This window comes from Hippopotamus amphibius, chromosome 4, assembly GCF_030028045.1.
Source record: "Hippopotamus amphibius kiboko isolate mHipAmp2 chromosome 4, mHipAmp2.hap2, whole genome shotgun sequence".
Classification (NCBI taxonomy): Eukaryota; Metazoa; Chordata; class Mammalia; order Artiodactyla; family Hippopotamidae; genus Hippopotamus; species Hippopotamus amphibius.
The window spans coordinates 21,461,739-21,485,756 of NC_080189.1; the positions used below are offsets into that span (position 1 = coordinate 21,461,739).

The following is a 24,018-nucleotide window of genomic DNA, read 5'->3' on the forward strand; positions in this document are numbered from 1 at the left end:
GAATCCTTATGACTCCCTCTCATTGCCTTTCTGAACTGTACCAGGCCCCTTGCTGAAAGCTGGCGGCATCCCTACCCAGCGGCACTTCCCTGGGCCTCTCCTCTCGGGCTAGTTTTCTGAGAGAAGCTGCTGCCCATCTCCTAGCCTCAGTCCTCCGCAAGGTGCACAGCCCAGGAACCCTGCCCAGCAAGCCAGGCTCAACAGACAGAAACCCTGGGCACCCTCCCACCCGCCCTCAGAGCCCTGTACGGAGCCGGCTCCCTCCTCCACTGCGTGCTGCGCTGGCCCCACCTGCGTTATTCCCTGGCATTTGAGGCACCCCCTAAACAGAGGCTTCTGGGGCTGCAGAATGAAGTGCAGGAGACTCTGCCCCCACCCAGAAAGCTTCAGGAGCCCTGGTTCAGTGCCGTCTCAGAGACCCACGGTGTCTTCACTTCACGGGGACACCGCCCACCCCGCAGGCTGGACACACACGGGGACACGTCCAAGGGTGCACCACCAGGACTCCCTGAGGCCCTTCCCCCACCCATCTGTCGGGGGCTGTGGGATGAACTGAGCCCTTGGAGGGCAGCAGAAGAAAGCCTCTGCGAATCGGGGCTGCTGGGTTCTGACGATCTCCTGACCAGCTTTCATGATTGCGCAGGTGCTCTCTGGGTGGACACCCCGCCTGTGCCCGAGACCGTTCCCGTGGCCCCCGTTACAAGTCACATCATGCCCTACGTGGCCTTATTCCTCATCCTGTGCCTTAGCATTCCTCCTCAGACCCGAGGCGTCTCTCTTGTCCTTGCCTTTATCACAAGGGGAGGCTTTCTGGTCCCACCCTCCTGCTCAGGAAAGAGTTAACAGCCAACTTCACTGATTTCCCTGAGTTGGAGACCACAGGATAGCTACTTATCAGCCACAGGCTCTGAAGCAAGCAGGTCACTCAGACTTTTTTAAGTTCTGGTAAAATATACAGAACATAAAATTTACCATTTCAAGCATTTTTAAGTGTGCTCTTCGGTGGCATTAAGTTCACTCGTGTTACTGTGCCACCATCACCACAGTCCACCTCCAGAACTTTTCATCTTCCCCAACTGGAACTCTGTACCCACGGAACACTAACCCCCCATTCCCCGTCCCCCCAGTCCCTGGCAACCACCATTCTACTTTCCGTCTCTACGAACTTGACTGCTCTGGGTACCTTGTGTAAGTGGAATTATACAGTGTTTGTCCTTCTGTGACTGGTTTGTTTCACTTTGTAAAATGTTTTCAAGGTTCACTCTTGTTGTACCACGTGGCGGAATTTCTTTCCTTTTAAGACTGAACAATAGCCCTTTGTGTGTATCGACCACATTTTATTTCTGCATTCATCTGTCAGTGGACGCTTGGGCTGTTTCCACCTTTTTGGCTAGTGCGAATAACGCAGCTGTGAACACGGGGATACAAATATCTGTTCGAGTTCCTGCTCCCATCTTTGGGGGTACATACCTAGAATATAGGACTTTTTCGTTCCCATTAAACACATTAATTAACTTCTTGCAGACAGAAGTCAACTTTCGCTGTTCCACATTAGCTTGGGGCCATGTGAGGTCCGGCCTCCTATGCAAGGTCCAGAATCTTGTGTGGATCTTTCTTTTCTTGCTTGTTTCTAACCTCTCCCTGCCACGGGAATAGTTTCTCTCTACTGGTCTTCTGGGTTTGGAAATACTCCCAGGGACGCCCTTGACTAATGTAAGGCAGTGTTTTCACATTTTCAGGCGCTGCGATGGGCGTGGGTGGTAGGTATCTGTGAAGAAGATGGGGTCCTCTGGCTTTAGGCTGTCCTTGAGGTTAGGTCCCCAGGCCCCCTCTTCTGTGACCATCTGGGTGCCGTCTGTGCATCTGGATGAGGGGCTGCCCAGGCACTGGTCTCACACCAATCCTTTAAAGACAGACAGCAAACAGTAACCACACACCTCGTTTTCCACCTACCGTTGCCTCCTAAACTCTAACCTATTGGGTTACAATTAAAATTTACTATCCAGTTTTATACTCGCAGACTTCAACTAAATTATCTAACCATCTGGTGAATAAAGAAAGTCTTGTTTCAAAGTGCCATTTGCTTAGGGGTTGGAGGTGGCACGTTACAAAGGGGAATTGTTCTGGATACTCTTCACCAAGATGCTTCACTTCCATCTCCTCTTCATAAAATGGGGAGAAGAGTGCCTACTTTCTGCACCCAGACACTGTGCCAGTGCATGAGGTACCTTGGAAACTCTGGGGCAAAAGGGATCAGTGAAAACAGCCAATGGAGGAGAGGCAGGTAATAAAACTGCTGCTGTTTAAGTGCACTCTGTGTGTGCCAAGCACTTTACATACATTATCTTATTTAATGTTCATAAAACATTTTGACACAGGCACTCCTATTCTCATTTTATAGATGAGGCAATAGAGCCCCGAGGTGACAGAGCTTTCCTCCATTGTACGAGTCTGTTAGTCTCTCTGATTCCAAAACCCATGCTGCTACAGGGATGCTCTTTCCCTGTAGGTACCTTTGCTAAACCTTCCTTCCCAGGGCCCTGGTCCTTGCTGCCTGGAAGGAGTGTGTGGCCAGGCCAGGGGGTCCTCCTCTCCAGGTGCCACAAGCCAAGCCTGCACTTGGCTGCCCTGCTCTCAACGGATGGCCACCTGAGCTCCAGGAGGCCCTGCATGGGAGGCTGCAGGGAGGACTCAGAGCTGGCCTTCAGTTTCCTCCCAGGCCCAGGGGTAGGACAGACAGGCCAAGGACGTGAAGGATGGCTGGGGGCTTGGGAGCCAAGCAAGCTGGGGTTTGGCAGTCCACCCTGCCCTCCATCAGCTGGCTGGCCTTGGGAAACTGCCGTAGCTTCCCTGAAAGGCTATTAAAGGGGGCCATGACTCGCCCTGGCAAGGTCGTGAGAAGGCTGCTTCTACTGATGTGTGCAGTGTGCCAGGACCGTCCTTTGCACATGGCGGGAGCCCAAGAAGTAGCATTATCTCTATCATCAGGACAAATTAGAGAGACGTTGTTCTGAGGGGTCTGAAGGACAGGGGAAGTAAAGTGCGTGGGAGGGACTGTCTCGGAGTGGGGGCAGGGTCAGTAGGAGGCAGACATCTGGGCAGATTGAGGCCCTGCCCAGTGGCACGGGGAGGTGGCCATGTCTTCCTTGCCCGCCCACAGGAGCCCCCGTGGAATGGGGGACTAGAGGGGCCAGGCAGGAGGTAAGCCAAGGCTGGAGACCTTGAGGAACGAGAGGGTCGCCAGGAGGGGCTCTGCCGAGAGCCAGGCTGGCCAGCACCACCCTGGCGCTGGTGAGTTCCCTTCTCTCTCCCGAGAACTGCCCTGAGAAGTACCAGCCCTCCGGGTACCAGCACAGCGGCAAAGGAAATGCAGATGGACCCGATTTGGAAACACACACATTTGCTCCCAGCTTCCTGACCTGTGGGAGCTTCTGATGCCAGGCCACGGGAGTTCAACGCAAGCGCTTCTCTGCAGACTTCAGGGGTCCCCCCCCACCGGAGGAGTCTCTCGACTCCTGGCTGACGGTCCTAGGGCAGGGCCTGGGTCTGACTGGACCCCGCTCCAGCCAGCGCCTTAAGCCTGGAACACAGGGTGGCACCGTAAACAAGTGGCGTGAACTTTCCAGCTCTGCATCTGCTGGCTTCGTGGACCTTGGCAAACAGGGTTTCTCTGGCCGCCTCCATCCTCCCCAGTTTAAAATTTCTAGACTGAAGCAGGATAAAATTGCTGCCATTCAATAACTGGACTGTGATCCTGCCGAGGCTTTTCACACGTCTCATTCAGTGCTCTCAGGGACCCCGGGAGGGGGCAGGACACGGTGCCGGTTGGCCGGGCTCATGGCCTGGCTCTGTTGCTTTTCTGTCTTGGGATCTTGGGAAAGTTCCTTGTCCTCGTGGGGCCCTGGGGTAATAATGGCACCTGCTTCATAGGCTGTTGTGTGGATTACACAGGTCAGTATTTCTCAAGCATGTGGAACCGTGCTTGGCATAGAGTAAGATCTGTGTGTATGTTAGCTACAGTACCTTCCTGTCGTTGATAAAGGAACTGAGTCCCCTAAGCGTCCTGCAACTCATACATGATGGTGATGGAGTTAATGCAAGCTCGGTGGACTCTGAGACTGTGCTCTTTACCACTTCATATGCAAGACTCCTCCCCAAGGACCTGGAGCATCTCCCCTCCCCCACCCCGGGGGACAACACATCCCTCAAGATGAGGCTTCAGTGGGCACCTCCTTTGGATGTCCTGCCTCCTCCAGGGCTCCGCTCCCCACCAGATGCCCTGATCTGTGTTCTCAGAGAGCCTTCCCTTCAGGGCAGAGGCTGTGCTTCATTTTTAAAGTGAACTTTTTGTTTTAATGGACATATACAGACAGAGCACAAATGATCAGAACCCAGCTCGGTGCATTTCCCTGAGTGAACACAGCCATTAAGCTAGAACACAGGTAGAGAAGCAGAACATTACCAGCCTCCAAACGTCCCCCTGTGCCCCCTTCTAGTCACACCCGCCCCCCCAGAAATGCTTTTTCTTCCATTATTGATGAATTTTAATTGTTTTTCTTCAACCTGGCTTTAAATGGTGTTGTACAGTATGCTCTCTTTCATGCCTGACGTTTTTCGTCCAATATGTTTGCAAGATTCATCCCTGTTACTGTGAGTGCCGGTAGGTGCTTCACCCCCATTGCTGTGAAGCATGTCACTGGGGGAATGTACTGCAGTTCCTGGAGCCCTCCTGTTGTTGCTGGACCTCTGCTTGTTTCCGGTTTCGGGCGTGACGCGTGTTGCCGTCGCGCTTCGTCTCATGCATCTCAGAGATGCATCCTCCCTGCTGAGCTCAGCCACTGGCTCACGTTTCCTGAGTGGATGGTACACCCTGCACCCTTGCACGGATCTCCCAATGAACAAAAGATGCAGGCAGGAGGATAAAACCTTCTTCCTCCCCATCCCCTGCATAGAGCAGGGTCTCCAAAGGAATCCTTAAGAAAACATCAGATGCTAGAGTTAGGGAGTGCCTGAGAGACTCTTGGACTTAAGCATCCCCTTTTTTCAGGTGAATGAACTTGGTCCCCAGAGAAGTAAAGGGACTTGCCCAAGCTTACATGGCGTGGGGGTGTCAGAACCCACGTGGAACCCAGAAGTCCTGACTCTAGGCCACTGGTCTGTCAACAGGATCTCCAGGGCCAGAGACAGGTCAGCCGTAGGTTAGCTGGAGGCCCAGGGTTGGTGATTCCCCTAGCCAGGGTGTCACTCAGAGCAGCCCCGATCTCCTGGAGTCCCATCTGGGGCTGTGATGGTGGTCTCTGGTGGTGTGGGGCCCCGTTCTCAACTCCTTGCTAACGATGATGTTCTCTCTGTCTCTAGAGAGAGTGACCTGCCTTGTGGCCTGTGACAAAGGTTAGCTAGGCACTGAGCGTGGTGTCTGGCTCTAGATAAGGACTCAGTGGCATCAGCCAGGTGGCCTCTCGTGGGTGAATGGGAGGGTGGGAGGGTCGACGGTGTGCACGGCCCACCCCGTGGGGTGTCCCCGGGGCCCGGCTGGCCTCGCCCCTCTCGGGCAGCAGTCAAGATTCCCGCACCCCCCGGCCTTCCCCCTGCAGGTCCCGGGCTACCGGCAGGAGCGCGTGGAGAAAGGCCTGAAGCTCTTCGCTCAGCTGATCAACAACAAGGTGTTCCTGCTGTCCTTCATCCGCACGCTGGAGTCTCAGCGCAGCTTCTCCATGCGCGACCGCGGCAACGTGGCCTCGCTGATCATGACGGTGCTGCAGAGCAAGCTGGAGTACGCCACCGACGTGCTCAAGCAGCTGCTGGCCGACCTCATCGACAAGAACCTGGAGAGCAAGAACCACCCCAAGCTGCTGCTCAGGAGGTAGGGGCACAGCCCCGGGGCCCTGACCCAACCCAGTGCACTGGCCTGGCCCTCCTGCCCTCGGGGAGGCCAGGGTGGAGCTCCCAGGAGCAGCCAAGTCCCCCAAGGTCAAGCACTGACCTGGCCAGAGGCCAGGGTGCACTCCGTGCCCTCTTAGAAGAACCTGTCCTTGTCGTTGGTGCCTGTGACTCAACCACTGTCCAGCTGCTCACCGCGTGGTTTTTCTTCTGCCTCTAAATCCACTTTCCATTCTCCTCCCTCTGCCCTTATGCTCCCCTGATTTGACCCTCTCTATCAGAGTTTTGCTCTTGTGCACTCTTCAGAGGTCATTTTCCCATCCCCTCACCTTATCTAAGTCAGGACTTGAATTAGGAGAGAGACCCCAGGGCCTCTCTGGGACCCCAGCTCACCATCTCAAGTTGGGAAACGTTAGCCCCTTGCAACTCTCACTGCTGTCCGGGACCAGCAGCAGAAGCAACACCTCGGAGTTTGTTGGAAAGGCAGGATCTCAGGTCCCACCGCACACCTACTAGGTCAGAATCTGCATTTTAGCGGGAAACTTAGGGGATCTAAATGCTATTGAAGTTCCAGAAGCACTGGTCCAGTCTGTGTTTGAATTCACGGTCTTTGTGGCAACTTGCCTGAGGCAGCACAGCAGGTATTTCCTGGCACCTCTTATGGGCTCTGACCGGGTCCAGGGTCCTCCTCTCGACACTGGGATGCCTCATCCTCAACACTGTCGGCATCTGCATGGTCACGTGTGCAGATAATGACCATATACCATGGCTTTGCCTTATAGGAAATAGAGACCCTCTGCCTCTATCTATGCTGCCATTCAAATTGTCCATGTACTTGAACGCCGTTTCCCCTCCAGGCTGTTATTCCAATGCCTTTAGCCTTCGCGTAGATGAAGTTGGAAAACTCCCCCATCAGGTCATTACATCCAGCCCTCTGCCTGGACCACCCCACTGACCGTCTGCCTCTGCCTGTCCCCCGCCTTCCATCCTTGGTCTCTGAGTCTGAGGCAGGGCCTCCCGCTTGGTCCAGTGGGTAGACTTGGCTTTCTGAAGTGTTTACTTCAGGCTTTTTCGTGGTGAGGTGGGCTTTCGCCTGCACAGCTGTGAAAGGTTGCTACATATAGGAGCCATTATACAACTTTGGAAACAGCAAGGTAGATCATTTTGATTTTTGTTTTACTTTCACCACACAGCCACCCACCAGCATAATTCTAGGGTTGCCACTGCCTGCCGGAACTCCCACCAACAGTTTCCCGGCTTGGTCTCACTCTGTACCCGTGTGTCTCCTCTTGTCTTCCGTTTGCTCTCTCCCAGATGCCCTCTCTCCCTTCTGCTCTCCTCTGTCTTCTTTCCTTCTTGCCCTTGGCTGCTCCCCTCTTTTCAATACTCTTCCTTCTTTTCTCTTCTCAGCTTCATTTTGTGCTGGCAGCTGCCCAGCTGCCTTGAAATCTTAGTTATTAGTATCTCCTGGCAGCTGCCACATTCAGCTCTATCCAAACATACCTGGATGGGCGGCTTCCTCTCCGGAGCTGGCCACACTCTTACTGCAAGTTTGAATGTAGTTTTTCTCTAAATGCGTGCAACCAAAACTGTCCTTTGGCTGGTAATGCTGCTGCGGTGTTTTCACTTCCAAAGTAAAAGAATAAATGGGTTTGGGTAGCAGCATGAAAGATGCAAATTAGACTCAAGGATGAACTCCCTGTCATTGCACATAAAACACTAGGAAGACTCCCAGGAGAAGTTCCAAAGTACGTGGAAGCCTTTAAAATAGGACAATTTGGGCATCTGTTGGAATGAGCTGGGTATCCAGCTCCTACTCTGGGAGCCTTTAGTTTAGGGGATGGGCTCAGTCTAGTCTATCTGGCCTTTTTCCACGACCCACTTCCCTGGCCACCTTCTTTCCTATCCTCTGCCGATGAGCATCTCCCAGATTTCTTTTCTATTCTGGCCCCAAGGAACACACTTATCCTACAAAGTTCTCTAAGGCTGTCACCAATGTGATAGCTGTGAGCCACATGTGACTATTTAAATCTGAGTTAATTTAAAGTAACTAAAAAATTCAGCTCCTCAGATGCACTAGCCGCATTTCAAGTGCTCAGCAGGCACCTGTGGCTGGTGGCTACCATGTTGGACAGCACAGAAAGTGCTGCAGGACTAATTCGTCAACACCGGAAGTGCCCTCGGACAGTTGGACAGGGCTGCTCTAACGCATTCTCGCAGACACTCACACCCGGGAGCCTGTGCCCGGAGGGTCATCTCCCAGCTTGGTAGGCAAAGCCTGTCTTACCACTATGGCGTGTCTAGGAGTCCAAGGAACTCGGGTATCCCTTAAGGTCTTGAGATCTGGCCTGAAAGCCTTAAGCAGCAAGATCCATGCAGACCCCCCCCTGCTGTCCCAGCCCTTGAGGTCTGACCAGCTGCCTCTGTCTTTGTCTTGCTCCGCTGGGTCCCTCTGTGACGGGCGCCAGGACTGAGTCAGTAGCTGAGAAGATGTTGACCAATTGGTTCACTTTCCTGCTCTACAAGTTCCTCAAGGTATGATTGGATGTGGGGGGATCTCTGGGCCTGCCTCAGTTTCCCCACCAGCCTGGGCATGAACCTGCATCCCCCTGATTCCCTCCACGGCCCCGAAGTCCAGAGATGCCAGGGCCTGGCTCCTAGAACCCCGCCAAGAAATGGTGTTGCCCTCATCATGGAGGGAACAGGCTCCTGACCATTTCAGGAGACAGAGCCCCACAGTCAGGCCCGGCTTGAGAGGCACAGTCCCCACAGGCCGCTTCCTCCCAGGTGGGTGGAGATGAGCCATTTTGAGCTGAAGACAGTTCACCCCTTCTTTCCCTCTTGCTCTCCTCCTGCCCCTCCCGGCCCCAGACTTACTGAGGCCTATGAGGGTCCCGGGCAGGTCCAGGAGCATGTGTGGCAGCAGACAAGCCGAGGACGTGCCTGGGAGGTGGAAGTGCTTCTCAGTCTCCAGTTGCTAACTTGTTTTCTAAGGACTTCACGCCACCGAGGACTGACCTCTGTCTCTTGATGGGGCTGCAGAGAAAGCAGGGTGGAATGGCCCCGGGGAGAGGGGCAGAGAAGAGGGATGGGGTCAGGGAAGATGAAAAGAGAGTTCTAGAACAACAGTGGGAAAGAGCGAGATGGGAGCAGGAGAAGAGAATTAAAACAGGGGTGTGGAAAGCAGCCCTTTGAAGAGGCAGAGGCTGCTGGAGGCCAGGTTCCGCATACCTGGGGTCCGGGATTCACCCAGCACGGCTCTTCTCCGTGTCCAGGAGTGTGCCGGGGAGCCCCTCTTCTCCCTGTTCTGCGCCATCAAGCAGCAGATGGAGAAGGGGCCCATCGATGCCATCACGGGCGAGGCCCGCTACTCCCTGAGCGAGGACAAGCTCATCCGCCAGCAGATCGACTACAAAACCCTGGTAAGCCAGCCTCCCAGCTCCTCCCCACAGCGCTGGTCCTGCTCTGGTCCCGTGCAGCCCCTGCCCAGCCCAGGGGATGGTGAAAATGCTGACCAGACGCCTCTCCAGGTGCCCACTGCGCGGGGGCCAGCCTGGCATCCCCCCTGTGCCCGTCACCCCGACCTCCTTGTCCCGTCACACCAGAGCATCTGGCTTTGGGGCTCAGTGGCTCAGACGCATCTGGGCAACAGCAAGAGACTAGTGTGCTTTCAGGCCAGTGCCCCGGATTGTGGGGGTGTAATCCCTTGCTGACAGCTGGCTGCCTGACCCCAGGGAATGAACTCCTCCTCAGCAGTTCTCCCAGACCCACCCTTTGCAGACCAGTTCCAAGAGGGTAGCAGGTAGAGCACGGAAGAGGGGAAGCCAGAAATGATGGCTTGTGGTCCTGAAACCCACACCCGCATGACCTGAGCTATAGGGTGGGAAGCCAGGCTGGCCTAGCGGTTTACGGTGTTTGTCCAGGGAACGGGGTGGGGGGGGTCCCCTCAGTCAGTGTTGCCCTCCCTTTCCTGCTAGAAGCAGTCGTCGTAGGGGGCAGCAAAGCTGAGCATTTAGGAGCACGGGGAGTGGAATCAGGCCGACCTGGATTGGAGCCCCGACTCCTCCTGACCAGCTGGGGGACTTGGGGCAGGGCTCTTAATCTCTCCGAGTTTGGGGTTATTTATCTGAAAAAAAAAATAGGGATAAGAATAAAACAGGGATGATAACAGTATGTACCTCCCGCAGTTGTCTGGAAGATGGAGCGGTATCAGGTGTACGAAACAGCGAGCCCAGGGTCAAGGCCCCCACTGGTGGCTCATGGGGGCTCTGCCTCCTCTTTCCCGCTGTGACTGTCCCTGGTGCCCACTGTCTGTCCAGATGGGGAGCTCACTCCTGGGCTTTTCTGGGAGAGCGTTGTGGTCTCCCACCAGGTCTTCTCCAGGAAAGAAGAGAGAAGGTAGAAGAAAGGAGTGAGAAAATGAGATAAAAGATAAATGTGGAGGGTGGTACATGGGTGGAGCCCAAGGATGCAGGCAGAGGAGACAGGAGGGGTGCGAACGAGGACAGAGAATAGATGGGATTTAAGATGCGTTTATTGGGAAGTGAGATACATGGCAGGTCAAGGCCGTGAGCAGAGCAGAGGATGAATCCCAGACCTCGAGGCCGGCTGGGGAGACATCCCTGCCACTCTGAACAAAGGCGGTCCTGCCGGCTGGGCGTGATGGGACCGTGATGCACCTGTCCTACTCCACCCTCGGAGGGCCCTGGGAATCCCAACAGGCATCTCAGCAGATTTGCCGGGATTGGTTCAGTTGACGAGTCTTCAAGGCAGCAGCATGTGAACGAGGGCCCTGCTTCGTTGCAGTCGTGGTCTGCTCCGGGGGAGAGAGTTAAGAGGCTCTGATTAAAATGGGAAAGGGGGAAAAAAAACCTTTCCAAAAATAGAGACCTGAATAGATTTCTTAACAAGCTAGAACTACTGTTGAAATGTCTGCTGCCTGGTCTCTCCGTCTCCACTCCCTTTCTTTCCCATCTCATCAGCGGCTCCCCAATATTGAATCCCACACAATGAGTTGTAATAACGCTGTGTCCCCAAATTGCAGCATCCTTTATTCCAGAGGCCAAACTACTGTTAGCACACCCAGCCTGGTTGCAGATGAGTCGACGTCAAGAGAATGTGAGGCAACTGGAGTGGGTCACGGAAGTACATCCATTGAGGTGGAAACACTTGGTGAAGAGGTGCCGTGAGGAAAGGGAAGGAAACGACAATTGTCTTGCCCAGAGAAGAAATAGCTGCAGGGAGATTTAATAGCCACCCTCAGGCCTGTGAAAGGAACCCCCTCCCATGTAGAAGGGGGAGCAGCCCGGTGGTTGGTGAGGAGGGGCCAGGAAGAAAGTGTGTTAGCAGCAGACAGGGCTGACCCAAGACTCCAAGATGAAGGGGTCAAATAAAAGATAGGACGGCCTGGAATTCGGCACTAGCTGGAGGAGCTCAGGACACTTTGGGCCAACTGATGGTAACCTGCGCTGGGCAGGAGGGGTAAGCCACAAAGCACGAGACAGGCGCCAAGAGGCTCACTTGACAGTCAGATACACCTCCTGTGTGTTGAGGGATTAATTAGATTGAACTTGGACTTGCACGGCCTAGGGCCCTGCTGCTGGGAGTGCCCAAGGGCGTAACGGGGAGCCTGCTGGAGTGCTCGGGGCTCACCTGCGAGCCTGCCTGAATGCAGAGTCTCAGACCCTATCCTCGACCTCCTGAGTCAGAATCTGCATTTTAACAAAACCCCTTAGTGATCCTATTGACAGGAAAGTTTGAGAAGCACTGATCTAGCAGAACCAACCCCAGGCAATTTGCTCTGAAATAGCCCAGAGACATGGGCTTGGGGGTGGGGAAGGGAACTTCCGGGTGGAGCTGGGGCTTGGCCGGTGACCAGGGAGCCCTGTCCCTCGGTGGGGCCACTGCTGCTTCTCTGAATGCCTGGAGGCATCCACTGTTCTCATGGGGCCACCAGGAACCCCGGGGGGCCGGAAATATTGAGGGGCACACTCCAGTGGCAGCCTCTGCTTCATGTCTCACAGCCCAGGAAAAGCTGTCATGTGGCCTGGGGTGGGGGGCTGAGCCTCCCCCACGCCCTCCCACCGGCCCAGAGCACAGGATCGCAGGGCAGCGCAGAGCCCCAGGCTGTGCAGGGTCCCGGAAGGCTCCTAGAAGGAAGGGAAGGGCTGGGAGAGGGCACACAGGAGGGGCACGTGGTCCAGAGTTCCTTCCACCATTGTTTTTAGTTTAAGACATTTTGAGGGTGAGAGGTTGGTTTTATAGATTTAGGAGGTTTTCTTCTTAATGGAATAAGCATGTTCCTGTTTGAGCTCACAGCAGTCTGGTCGCTAATGAAAGGCAGGCGTCCAGGGGCCAGGGTTCTGATTGCCGCCACATGGAGCAGAGGGGGTGGGGGTGGGAGGAAGGCTATTGTCTGAATCTGCAAACCAGACATGCAACTGGAAAATGGTTGGGGTGTGGTGGGGGGGGCCAGTAAAAGTTCTGAGAAGGAAACACACAGGGGGCTCAGGCAGCAGGGTCAGACAGAGGCGGCAGGAGCCCCGCATGGCATGGCCACCTGGCAGCACCTGTGACCCACAGCAGCCACCCGGATCCACTCTGGTCCACCGGAGGATCCCGTGGTCTCACCCTGTCGCGAGAGCCCATGCTGAGCACGGCAAGAGAAGCAAAGCTATTCGAAATGGCCCAGAACTTTTTAAAGGAAAAAAAATAGTTTGGTGCTTTAGGCAGAGTCTTAACTTATCTGACTAGTTCCAAAAGGAGAAATTGAGGTCCTGAACCAGGGTGGCCTCGTCCCCTAACACCAAGTTTCAGGTTTGGAGCCAGGAAGGGCTCTCAGATGGCCTGAACCTGCAGTTTTTAAAGGGCATCTTTTTATGTTTAAAGAACACATGAATCTTCTCACAGATTCTCCGACCTCTGATCCGCCCGGAACCCTCACAAAAATCAAAGCTATGAGATCTTTGGAGGAAGGAGCCAGGCTCTCATCGTTGTGCTTGTGTGTATGAGACAGAGTGACCAGGAAGACAGACTGACATACAGGGGTGGGGGTGGGGGTTTCAGAGGTGGGCCAGAGGCTGGGTGTGCTACTGTGACGATGTCTTGTGTGTGTGTGTGTGTGTGTGTGTGTATGGGCAGAGGGAAAGAGGGGTTGGGGGAAAGACATGCATTAGTGTCCATTCTTGGACACATTGCCCCTCTCTGCCTCCTCCTGCTTGGATATGGTTCCTTTTGATAAATCAGGATTTTAATGGAGTGTGTTGAGGGGTTAAATGTGCAGCTCCTGCTCCTACAGTGACACTGAATCCACGCCACCTTCCTGCTGCTTGTGGGGACGGGAAGGGCAGAGGGCTTAGCTGAGCTTGCCCCACCCCGTCCAGTCCAGCCTGCAGAGGCGGAGTCGGTCAGGAGAGGACCCCAGGATGCAGCTGGCGATGCTTCCCAGGGCTCTCCGTGCTGCCCTCCCCACGTGCCTCCTCTCTCCACACCCCCAGGTCCTGAGTTGTGTCAACCCAGACAATGCCAACAGCCCTGAGGTCCCAGTGAAGATCCTCAACTGCGACACCATTACTCAGGTCAAGGAGAAGATTCTGGACGCCATCTTCAAGAATGTGCCCTGCTCCCACCGGCCCAAGGCTGCAGACATGGACCTGGGTGAGTAGGCTGCCCACCAGGGGGTTGTCCTGTGACTGGGCGGAAGCCCCTCTTACTGACCAGTGGAGCCAGGGTGCAGGGAGCAGGCGTACCTGGCCCTGGGAGCCCAGGGGGTGAGCCTTCATGGCTACTTAGTGAGCAGTGAGCAGTAAACAGAGAGGGGACCGCAGTCTGCTGGCCATCTGCCTGCCTCTGGGGTCTTTTGAGTAGCCAAGGGGTGGGAGTGGAGGTGTCACATCTGCAGGGAAGAGGATTTAGTCTGAATCTGTGGGGCCCAAGGTCTGGCCGTCACCTTCGTTGTGCCCCCAGGCCCTTCCCTTCGCCTCTGTTCTGTGCCTGTAATTTTTGCTGACTACCGAAGGTGTAAGGGATCTGGGTCAGTGATGGAGGATGGAGAGAAAGGATAGAGAAAAATGAGCGATGACAGCCTGCTGGGGAGCAGGATGACATTTTATTTGAATGTTCCATGAATAGATCGCATAGCCTATATAAACAAGGGCATGCCACTTAGGGCCAGCTGTGCTTAGATCCAGTTATGGCTTGCCTGGGTGTTTAATAAGATGTCGTCCTGGGGAAATCCTAGTGGGGAGCCCCAGGCTCCAAAGAGACCAGGGCTGAAGATAGGCAGTTTGGCATCGTGGATCAGCATCAAACATGCCTAGGTTTGAATCCTGGTTCCACTAAGTCCTAGCTGTGCGACCTTGGTCTAGTTACTTAATCTTTCTGTGCCTCAGTTTCCTTGCCTATAAAATGGAGATAAATAATAGTGCTCGCCTCATGGTAAGAGTGAAAGGAGATGATGCATGTAAAAGCCTCTAATGCATTGTCTGGCCCACAGTAATACTCAGTATTGGCTGCTGCTATTACTGATTATGAAGATAATACTGGTGAGAAAATGGTGTGTGTCTGTTTGTTGGTCCTGGGCCTGGAGGAAAAGGTGTTTGTGTGTGTGTGTGGTTGGGTCTGGAGATTCACGGCAACAAAGAGGCGGGAGGACCTCCAGAGGCCTCTAATCCATCCATCTGGCCTCTAAGCTGGCTTCAGCTAAGCCAGCCAAGACAGATGGACGTCTGTGCTATTTTCTAAACTCCACAGGGAATTTGATCCCTTCCCACTGCCTCACCCCACCTCCCCCCAGATTCTGATGCCTAAAGACTCAGGTTCAGGAATGTCTGCTCACTCACCTCAATTCTTAGGGCTTCCCTTCCCCCATCTCCTCTTGGTTGGCTCTTGGCGGGGTGTGTTTGGCCCTGTGCCTGGAGCTCCACAGCCCTGGGGAGAGAGACTGGCCGAGCATGTGCTCCCCATCACTTTGGAGGTGTCGCTGTGCATGTTGTTTCTGGGACAAAGAGGAAGCATCTGTGAGCTGCAAGGTGGGGGGTTCTGGGTGAGTGTGTCCATGTGTGTCCCGGGCACTGGTCCCTAGAGTTGGAGTGGGTGTTTGTGTCTGCATGCGGGTGATTCTGCTGCCATGAAGGTCCCACAGAATGATGGAGTCAAGGGGCTGGTTATAGAACCAGTGGGAGAGAAAACAGTCCCTGGGAAGGAAGACCCCTGTGTTCCCCACCCCCAAACAATTCAGTGGACTTCTCCATAATGGGGCTCCCTGGGAGAGTTGAGTTCACTAGGGTAACCAGGCGGCGCTCACCATGCCTTTTGTTCATCTGTGGGAGCCAGTGCAGGGTCCACCCTTGACTTGTCAAAGTCCTTATCTGCAGAATGGGTGGGAGGAGAGCCCCAGCATAGTGCAGCCAAGAGGGGGAGCTGTTATAAGAACCTGTGTCTTTATTTATGCTGGAAGGTGAATTTGGAAAGCTTGTACCAGAACATGGCGAGAGCTCGTGGGTGCGGGTGCATATAGAACGGTGTGCTTCTGGTGCCTGGGGACGGGGTGACCTCCCATGGGGGAGAGAGACTATGTCATGATTCGTGGATGCTGCTCAGGACCAGCCCTCCCCACCTGGAAGCCACACACCCAGAGCTTGGGAGTGGAAGGGCCTGCTTTTTAACTTTAGATCTGCACCCAGCAAGCAGATCGTTAATGAAAGGATGTCATGCATCTGGAGTGGAGGCAGCAGCATCCAAAGCAGTCACGGCCACCTCCTGCTGTCCCCTTCCTGCCATCCACTTCCTGCCATCCGCTTCCTGCCATCCACTTCCTGCCATCCACTTCCTGCCATCCACTTCCTGCTGCCCACCATGAATGAAGGAGGCCTGAGGGCTGCACAGCAACCAGGACCCACCTGAGAGATGCTACTCTTTCAAGCCAGAGGCTGCCCAGGCCAGGGGCCGGGCAGTGCTCTCCAGGTCCCAAGAGGGCAAAGGACTCACTTTTCCCATTATAGGAGCTGCTGGGGAAGATGCAGGGACCACCCTGGAGGCACAAGGCCTCCCAGCAGGGAGGATAAAGGGAAGAAGCCAAAGAAAGGAGGCAGTTTGAGCCTCAGGGCCGCATCCTCCTGGGGAAGGGGAGTCATCCTGAACTTCTCCCAAAGGCCTCCCAAGATGGGTGCTCTTCTGAGGAATTTCCTTCTTTTCTATTAAGTCCAGGGTCTGGAGCTGCTCCCACAGCTCTGGTCTTCTTTCTACCAAAGCCAGATTGCATAACAAGGAAAATGGGGCCTCCTCAGAGACCCAAGTGCTTCTTCTACAAGATTTGATTTGACTCAGTTGCATGGCCCCCAAGGGGAGAGAGAGGCAAGGTCCTCCTATCGTGTAGGTGAAAGTGCTTTGAAAGCCTGAAAGTGGTTTACAAATAAATATAAGGTGTGATTATTATCAAAACTTAATCTATGCCAAAGGGATGTACAGCACACGGGCATGGGGAAGACACTGAGACACACGCATGGGACAGCAGGCATCCCCCTCCACTTCCTTCCCCCTCCACGCCTCCTCCTCCCGTAGCTGAAGGCATTGGGCAAAGGCTGACTTCCCCTCCTGATGCCCAGCCCCTGGCAAGGCAAGGACATCTGTCCCAGGCCGGTTCAGAAGGAAACCAAGATAGTTTAAGCCGCTTCTGTAATTGCCCCCAAGTAAATCCAGCCCCAGCCCCTCCCCCTGCCTCTCATCATCACTGTGGCGCCTGGCCTGGCCTAGCCCCTCATTCCTGACACTTCTCTTCTTTGCTCCTCCAACCAAAGCTCTTCCACCCCACCCCCTCCACCTGTTCACCAGTTTTTCCAGGTATTAAGAAGCCAAGATGGGGAACTGTATTAGCCAGCATCCTCCAAAGAAACAGAGCTAGTGGGATATGTTTATATAGAGAAAGAGTTATTTGAAGGAATTGGCTCATGCAGTTGTGGAGGACTTAATAATGGACTCGGAAGAATCTGTCTGGGCTGCCGTAACAGAATACCATAGACTGGTTGGCTTATAAACAACAGAAGTTTATTTCTCATAGCTCTGGAGGCTGTGAAGTCCAAGATCAAGATGTCGGCAGACTCTGTCTGGTCAGAGCCCTTCCTGATTCATGGATGGCCATCCTCTTGCTGGAACCATACATGGCAGAAAGAGGGCAAGGGAGATTTCTGGGGTCCTTCTATAAGGGTACTAATCCCATTCATGAGGGCTCCACCTTCATGACCTAATCACCTTCCAAAGGCCCCCCCACCTCCAAATGCCATCATTTTGGGGGTTAGAATTCAACATGTGAATTTTGGGGGGACACAAATATTCAGTGTCCAGCGTGGAGGCTGGCAAGTCCAGAATCTATAGGGTAGACCAGGTGGTGGGAGACCCTGCTCTTCCCATAGGAAGAGCTGTGTTGCAGTCCAAGTCCAAAGGTATCTGTTGCAGAATTCCCTCTTGTTCAGGGGAGGTCAATTTTTGTTCTACTCAGGCATTCACCTGGTTAGATGAGGTCCACCTGCATTATGGAGGGCCATTCACTTTACTCAAAGCCCACTACTTTAAATATTAATCTCATCTAAAAACACCCTCACAGAAACATCCAGAATAATTTTTGACCACCTATCTGGGCTCTGTGGCCCAGACAAATTGGCACATAAAACTAACCATTGTAAGAGCCAAGGTGAAGGACACAGAACTTACCTTTCTTTCAGTCTGTTGGAATCTAGGGAAGGAAGGATATCGCAGGGCAAGGGTTAGGGACAGTGCTGGGACAGGTGGGCCTCGGGAGCTTTCAAAGCATAGTGCCAGGGGCTCCCCGCTCTGCTGTATGTGAGGCTGTCCTCCCCAAGTTGATGCCCCTTTCCACGCACAGGTATCAGGCATAGGTACCCCCTTACACCACCAAACTCTTCAACCAACGTATCATAAGAGGCTGCCCTGGGGCAAGCTCTGTGCCGGGCGCAGAAGGACCAACATGACTAGGAGTTCCTCATTTCTTTGCATAGTAGCGGGAGGCTGGAGACTTCTCTTTCTGAGCCAAGGGACTCTTTGTCTCCTCCCTTCACTCCCCAGAGGAAATAATTGATGCCATTCTATTCTACCGCACAGAAGGAGATTCTGTAGCTCAGTGAGGCACCAAGCCTGGGCCCTGGTCACACAGCAGGGAGGTGGAGAGAACATCCATTCCCTTCCCACGCAGGCTCCTCCACAGGCCGTGACCTCCAGAGATTCCTCTGGTTTAATGCAAGTGTCCCATCAATAGCCCCGGAACTCCGCCACCCCTTCTGTCTGAAAGGGTGTATTTTTTCAAATAAGTAATTCCTGTATGCAATAAAAAGATACACTATCTTCTGAGTGAAATATAAAGAGTTCACAGTAGTTGTCGCCCCAGTTTGCATTTTCCACTGCACCTGATGGGAAGGACAGATAAAGATAATGGGATTTTTTTTTTCTTTTTTATTTCACCTCCCTCTCTCCCTGGAAGGTGGAAGTGTAACAAATTGGATCGTGAGTGTGTCTGTTCTTTGTGCTTGGAGCCCAGAGCAGGGCACGGGCTGTGGGCAGAGCTGCGAGGGAGGTCCGAGCCAGCAATTTTCCCTTGGTGCCTTGCATATGAATACCTGGGTCACCTTTCCTCCTTCCCATCGCTCACCCCGTGCTTCAACTCGTCTCCGACACAGCATGGCTCGGTACACCGCCCTGGACCGCCACCAGGGCCTCCGCATCATTCCAGATTCAAGCAGACCCACTAAGCTTTAGCTCACCTCTCTTAAATCGAGTCCAGTCTGCTTTTTCCTTGAGCTCACCAGACTTCCCTGAAGAGCGACAGCTGGCCAGTGCACAGCACTTTACAGTTTACAAAGACCTCGGGCCTTAAAAGCAGACGGCACCGTGCGATAGGAATTTCTTCTTTTAAGCACCATGTTTCCTAGTTCGATACTTTTATATTTTAGAACTTGTTCTCACCATAAAATGATTCCATTTTTTTAAACAAATCACATTTAGATGGTACCCCCCCCCACTCCTGAGTCAGTTTCCCGACTGTCCGCAGTGACACGCTTCTGTCCCAGCTCTTCTCTGATGCTGCTCCCACACTTGTGAGCGGCCAGGTGCTGAGGGTGTCTGGGCTCCCTGCCAGGTGTCTCCTTGGGGCTCACCTGCAGACAGGTGTGCAGCGGAAGAGTCGTGTCTCCTCCTCCAGCCTTCTGCTCAGGACCCTGGTTTGGGAGGTAGAGAGGCCCCGTGAAGGCTCTAATGTGCTCCTGGTGAGACCCTGCTCAGCGCCCAGCAGAGAGGAAAGGCGGGCTGGGGTGGGAGGGTAGGCAGCTGGCTCTAGAGTTGGTTCCTTGTGGTTCAGGAGGGTTGCCTCAGCCAGTTCTAAGCAGCCTGGTGGGCACCTCCTTCCACCCTCACCCCTCCAGGTCAGTCCCTTCTAAAGCTTCCTGTGATGGGTCTGAGGAGAGATGCTGATAGAAAGACGGGACTGGGGGTGGGGGCAGGCGGGGGTTGGTTGCCGCAGAGCCTTAAGGGTCCCTGGCCTGGGCTGAGATGCTGTACTTGTGTGTGTGTGTGTGGTGTGTGTGCACACACGTGTGTGTGCCCATGCACTCACCTGCATGTGCACGCCACGAGGGTCTGAGTTAGTGAGGGGTCGTGCTCCCCAGGGAGGGTTTGCCTCTCCACGTGGCGCCTGCTGGTGGGTAGGGGATCCCCCAGGAGCTGGGCCAGCGATGTGCTGGGTGCCAGTGTCTCCTTCCAGGGTCGGCCTACAGATAAATCCTTCCCTCCTCTACACCCCCGTTTCCCACGGTTCCCCCAGACACCTCACAAACCTGGGGCACGCCATGGTGCTCCCACCTCCTCTTCCCCGAGAATCCCCAGGTACCATCCTATCTCCTGAGCATCCCTGAAATCTACACCCCCACCCCCACTGCCTTAGACCAGGTCCTGCCCTTCTGCGGCAGCCAAGGGCAGCCATCTTTGGTGAGGCCCCCCACCCCACTTCTCATCCACCCCCATCTCTGTGGTTCTCAGCTCCACCCCAGACGCCTTAGCCTGGCGTTCCAGACCTTTCTTAACTCAGCTCCTGGCCTGCCTGTGCCTCGCCAGCCTCTCCTTTCCATGGCCTCCCACAAGGACTCATCCTCACGGGGCCCTGGAAGTGTCACGGAAGTGGCGCCTTTGGACCCGAACGCCTCCCCCCTCCCCCACACACCTTCCCTGGCCGCCTCTCCCCCTTCTGGCTCTGGTCACCCAGGTTTGTGAGCCTCTGTTCTCCTGCACAGCCTTCCACACAGAGAGCCCTGCAGGGGCCAGGGCTTTTGTTTGTTTGTTTGTTTCCTTGTTTAACTGCCTAACGTCCTGCTGGTACCGTGCTGGGCACACCAAGGACACGCAGGGAACAGTTTTGCGTGTGTGAGGATGGAGCGCGAGGGCTCTCTAGATCTGGGTTTTCAACATGGTGGCTGCAGGAGATGCCTCTTGTGTCCTAATCCGGGGGGTGGGTGCAGGGGCAGATGTCCTGGTCCAGCGTGGGCGTGGTGAGGAGTCACTCTGTCTCAGGATTCATTGGGGCCATCACCGAGCTCACATCATTTGGTGCCTTGAGGCATTTTCCAGTCTGTCACTGGGCGCCAGGGGCAGGCAAAGCTGTCCCAGTGACTGGGCCTTCACCCGAGGACACTGGCCATTGGCCCAGCTGTCCCGTTGTCCCTCGGCTGTTCTCACGGGGTCACCTGGTGCATAGCAAGGTGTGGACACAAAAGAGAGATATTTTTAGTGCTGTTTTTATAGGCAAGACAGAAAGAGCCTATTTGGTGAAGAGAATGCTAAATTTGGGATGAAGAGACCTGGATTCTACTGATTTTCATTCCTGTTATTAAAACTAAGCATATGTCGAATACGTAGCAATACCCAGAGCACAAAATTAGATGTGCCCTCGCTCGGGGGCTTCATGACCTGACCGGCCGCCCACACTGCCAAGGGCACTAGATCTGAAGGTGGCAGGCCTGCCTCACCCTCAACTGGTCCAGCCTGCTCTTGGAGTTCTTTACCACCAGGTAGGGCTGAGGGCTCATGAAGCCAGCCATGCAGTTTGGGGGGTGGACTGTTCCCGGGACAGAGAGAAGCCAGCAGCCTTGGTCTTTGACCTGGGCCATTCCTGGTTCCAGCTTGAGCGCCACAGCTCATGCCTCTGTCAAGAGAAGGTCATGAAATAGCACAAGAGCCCTCCAGAAAGCCAAGCCCACTTTGCTATGCTGATTTTCTTGAGACATTCCATGATGAGTCTGGGGAAACAGAGGCCCTGGCTGGTCTGGATGAGGGGTTTCAGGAAAGGAAGGAAGAGGGGTAACAGAGACGTGAAGTGTGTTCAGGCCACAGGTAAGGTTAAGGACCCCGGGCAGAGAAGAGTGAGATTTAAGGACAGGTTTCCATGTTAGCGCACTTAAACCTCTGGATGCCAGGGAATCCCTGCCCTGACGGTGCATCCACACTTCCATTCTGGGTCAGCTGGGCAGGCTAACCACGGCCTTGCTTCTTTCCCACATGTCCCAGGGATGGAGCTGTCAACACCAGGCTCCCATCTCTCGGGGGTTCATTCATCAGGACGGGTTTGGGGATGTGCCAGGGAATTTCACTTTTTTACCTTTCTGATATTTCAGGGGAAAAAAAGCATTTAGCAATTTTCCTGTAGAAGAAGTAACAAAAATAACAGGCTTGAGAGATCTAAAAGCAGGGCTAAGTATTCTGCAGCTCACTATCCTCATATTGGTATTTGGAGGACTGGTCTTAACTTTTTGAGATAATGGCCAAAAAGACAATAGTTGCTGCCTCCCAGCTGCCTTCTGGTACCCCATCAGAGGCCAGGGCTGGAGGACAGGGACACGTCTTCTTCCAGTCCCTGAATGTGTGACTAAGCACGGACATCCGTGAAGAGCAGGCTTCCTGCTGCCCTTTGTCCTGCTGTCCATGGCGTACCATCACTGCCCAAAAGGCTTAGCCAGTGGGGAAAGCGTGCGACCACCCCCTCAGTGCAACTTGATTTTGTGGAGGGGGAAGCGCTATGTCCCACTGGGATTCCTGGAGCTCAAAGTATGCAGTTAAGGGGAGGCAGCTACCCGCCAGCATCCCAGTGTGGCCACAGCCCAGGTTCTAGTCTGGCCATCGCTGTCCCTCCCCCACGCTCCTGACACTTGGGTGGCTCATACACGTGGTGGGCGCCACGCTACAGAGCTCCGACCTCCAGGTCGGTCTTCCCAACCTGTTTCTTTCATTTCCCAGTGGTAACATTGGAAGAATGAGTGATGATTGTTTCAGAGAGCTTTCACTTCTGGCAGTGGACGTGCCCAGTTGAGTTTCTGGAGTTCAGCTCTTCCTTTGTCCCAGGTTCTAACAGCATGGCTCACAGTTCACCTCTCACTGTAACTCGCTGTCTGCCCACCGTGAAGCAGCAGCACACAGGTGGAAAAATCCTTTCACTGCTTGGAAAATAAGCCACTCACTCTTCCCCTTCCTTCATCTCTTCACTCTTTCACTTCTGTATTATTCATGTATTAAATGCTCATCAGGTATTTACTGTGTCCCAGGTGCTGGGCGAGCCCGGCTGCTGGGCATCTGGCAACATCACTTTTGTACTCCCAGGGACAAGCCATCATTCCCTGACTGCCCCAGGGGAAGCATGGCCACGCTCTGCGCTACTTTTTTCGGTTGGGGGCAGAGAGGCAGGCTGACTTTCATTTGCTTACATAATTACAGGACATGATTCAGAGCCAGGGATGCCGAGTAGGGCTGCACAGGCTGCACACTGCACAACTTCGGGGCAGTCACATAGCGGGGAAGTCCAGCCTCTGGCTCTGGAATTAGTCACCAGCTGTCGTGGCTCTGTCCCCCAGGTTGTGCGGCTTGTTCACATCCCCCTGAGAGGTGCTACGAGGCCATCAGCAAGGGTGCCAGTGCAGCTGCTAAACCAGAGAGCTGGCCAGCAGCTGGTGAATCCGGACAAGCCCCACGGCCTCTTCAGTGAAGTAGACGCCCTCCTCCCTTGGGCCTGGCCAATAGACTTAGTGTTCAGAGCTCGGCCCCTGCTCCTCCTCCGGCTTCTATGTGGGGAACGCAGAACACTGCCTGCCTTCTGTGCCCCCACCCATGCAGCCTCTGACTTAATGGCCCTGGCACCGTTCACCAGAGAAGCGGGGACACCCACAAGGCTTTATCTTTCAGGACCTGCTGTGCAGCCGGGACAAAGCATGTGTCACTGCCATGTCCTTGGCCCAGGCTGGTCTTCACCAGAGTCTGACTGCACTGCATACCTGTTGCCTTACCACCTGGGAGATATTCTGCTTATTTCGCCCCCAGCCACTGGAAAAAAACATATGCATCCATACCTACTACACAAACTTCAAAACAACAACAACAAAATACAACAAACAAAAGACTACTGACCAGGTGCCCTCGTGGGGCATCTCACCTTTTGCCTATTGCCCTACCTGCCCCAAGGCCTTCACCCCCGTAATCAGTTCCAGCCGTACCATCAAGAGCACTAAGCGGTGGGCCATCCCCAGGGGCCTCTCAAGGCTCCACTGCTCCGGCGAACACGCATGGCAGCCTCATGTTTTCATTCCTGGGACAGCCCGATGCTACAAGAAGCTCTAAACCAGGCAGCAGACAAGCCCAGGAGCCAGAGGCAGGGATTTGGATATTAGGAGCATCTCTGCTCCCCCTAAGGGCAGGCGGCTTCCTTCCTGGGCCTGATTTGCATCTGTAGCACTGGCCATGCCAAGTGCACAAGGCAGGAGGGAACCAGTCATGGACCCCCAGCTCAGCCTTGACAGGAGGGAACAGAAGGAGGGAATCTGAAATGTGTCTGCGGGCTGTGGGAAAAATCCAAGGCGGGGTCAGACAAGGACTGCCGGTAACTCACTCCAGCCCCCAACCACACGCTGCAGAACCCAGTGCTCCTGCCCGTTTCAGAATTTCGGTATCTGTGAGGCGTTGAGTGGGGTTGAGGCTGCCTGGAAACCAGATTCCTGGCTTCCTTGCGGGAACACATGTTGTATTTGAATTGAAAAGGCCATTTTCCCTTGCTGGTGTGTGCGCGTGAGCGTGTGTGAGTGTGTGGATGTGGATGTGCCC

At 54.3% G+C, this 24,018-nt stretch overlaps 1 protein-coding gene across 3 annotated transcripts in view; it reads left to right on the forward strand.

Moving 5' to 3' along the window:
- Positions 1 to 24,018, forward strand: part of PLXNA4 (plexin A4) — a 362,426-nt gene that overhangs the window by 320,646 nt on the left and 17,762 nt on the right. For 2 of the 3 annotated variants that reach the window (XM_057733462.1, XM_057733460.1), the window contains 4 exons: positions 5,595 to 5,863; positions 8,349 to 8,415; positions 9,156 to 9,302; positions 13,377 to 13,536. In XM_057733462.1, the coding sequence (XP_057589445.1) occupies positions 5,595 to 5,863; positions 8,349 to 8,415; positions 9,156 to 9,302; positions 13,377 to 13,536 (643 nt within the window). Of the gene's footprint in view, positions 1 to 678; positions 688 to 5,594; positions 5,864 to 8,348; positions 8,416 to 9,155; positions 9,303 to 13,376; positions 13,537 to 24,018 lie in introns of all 3 variants that reach the window. The other variant, XM_057733461.1, reaches the window with a different exon arrangement.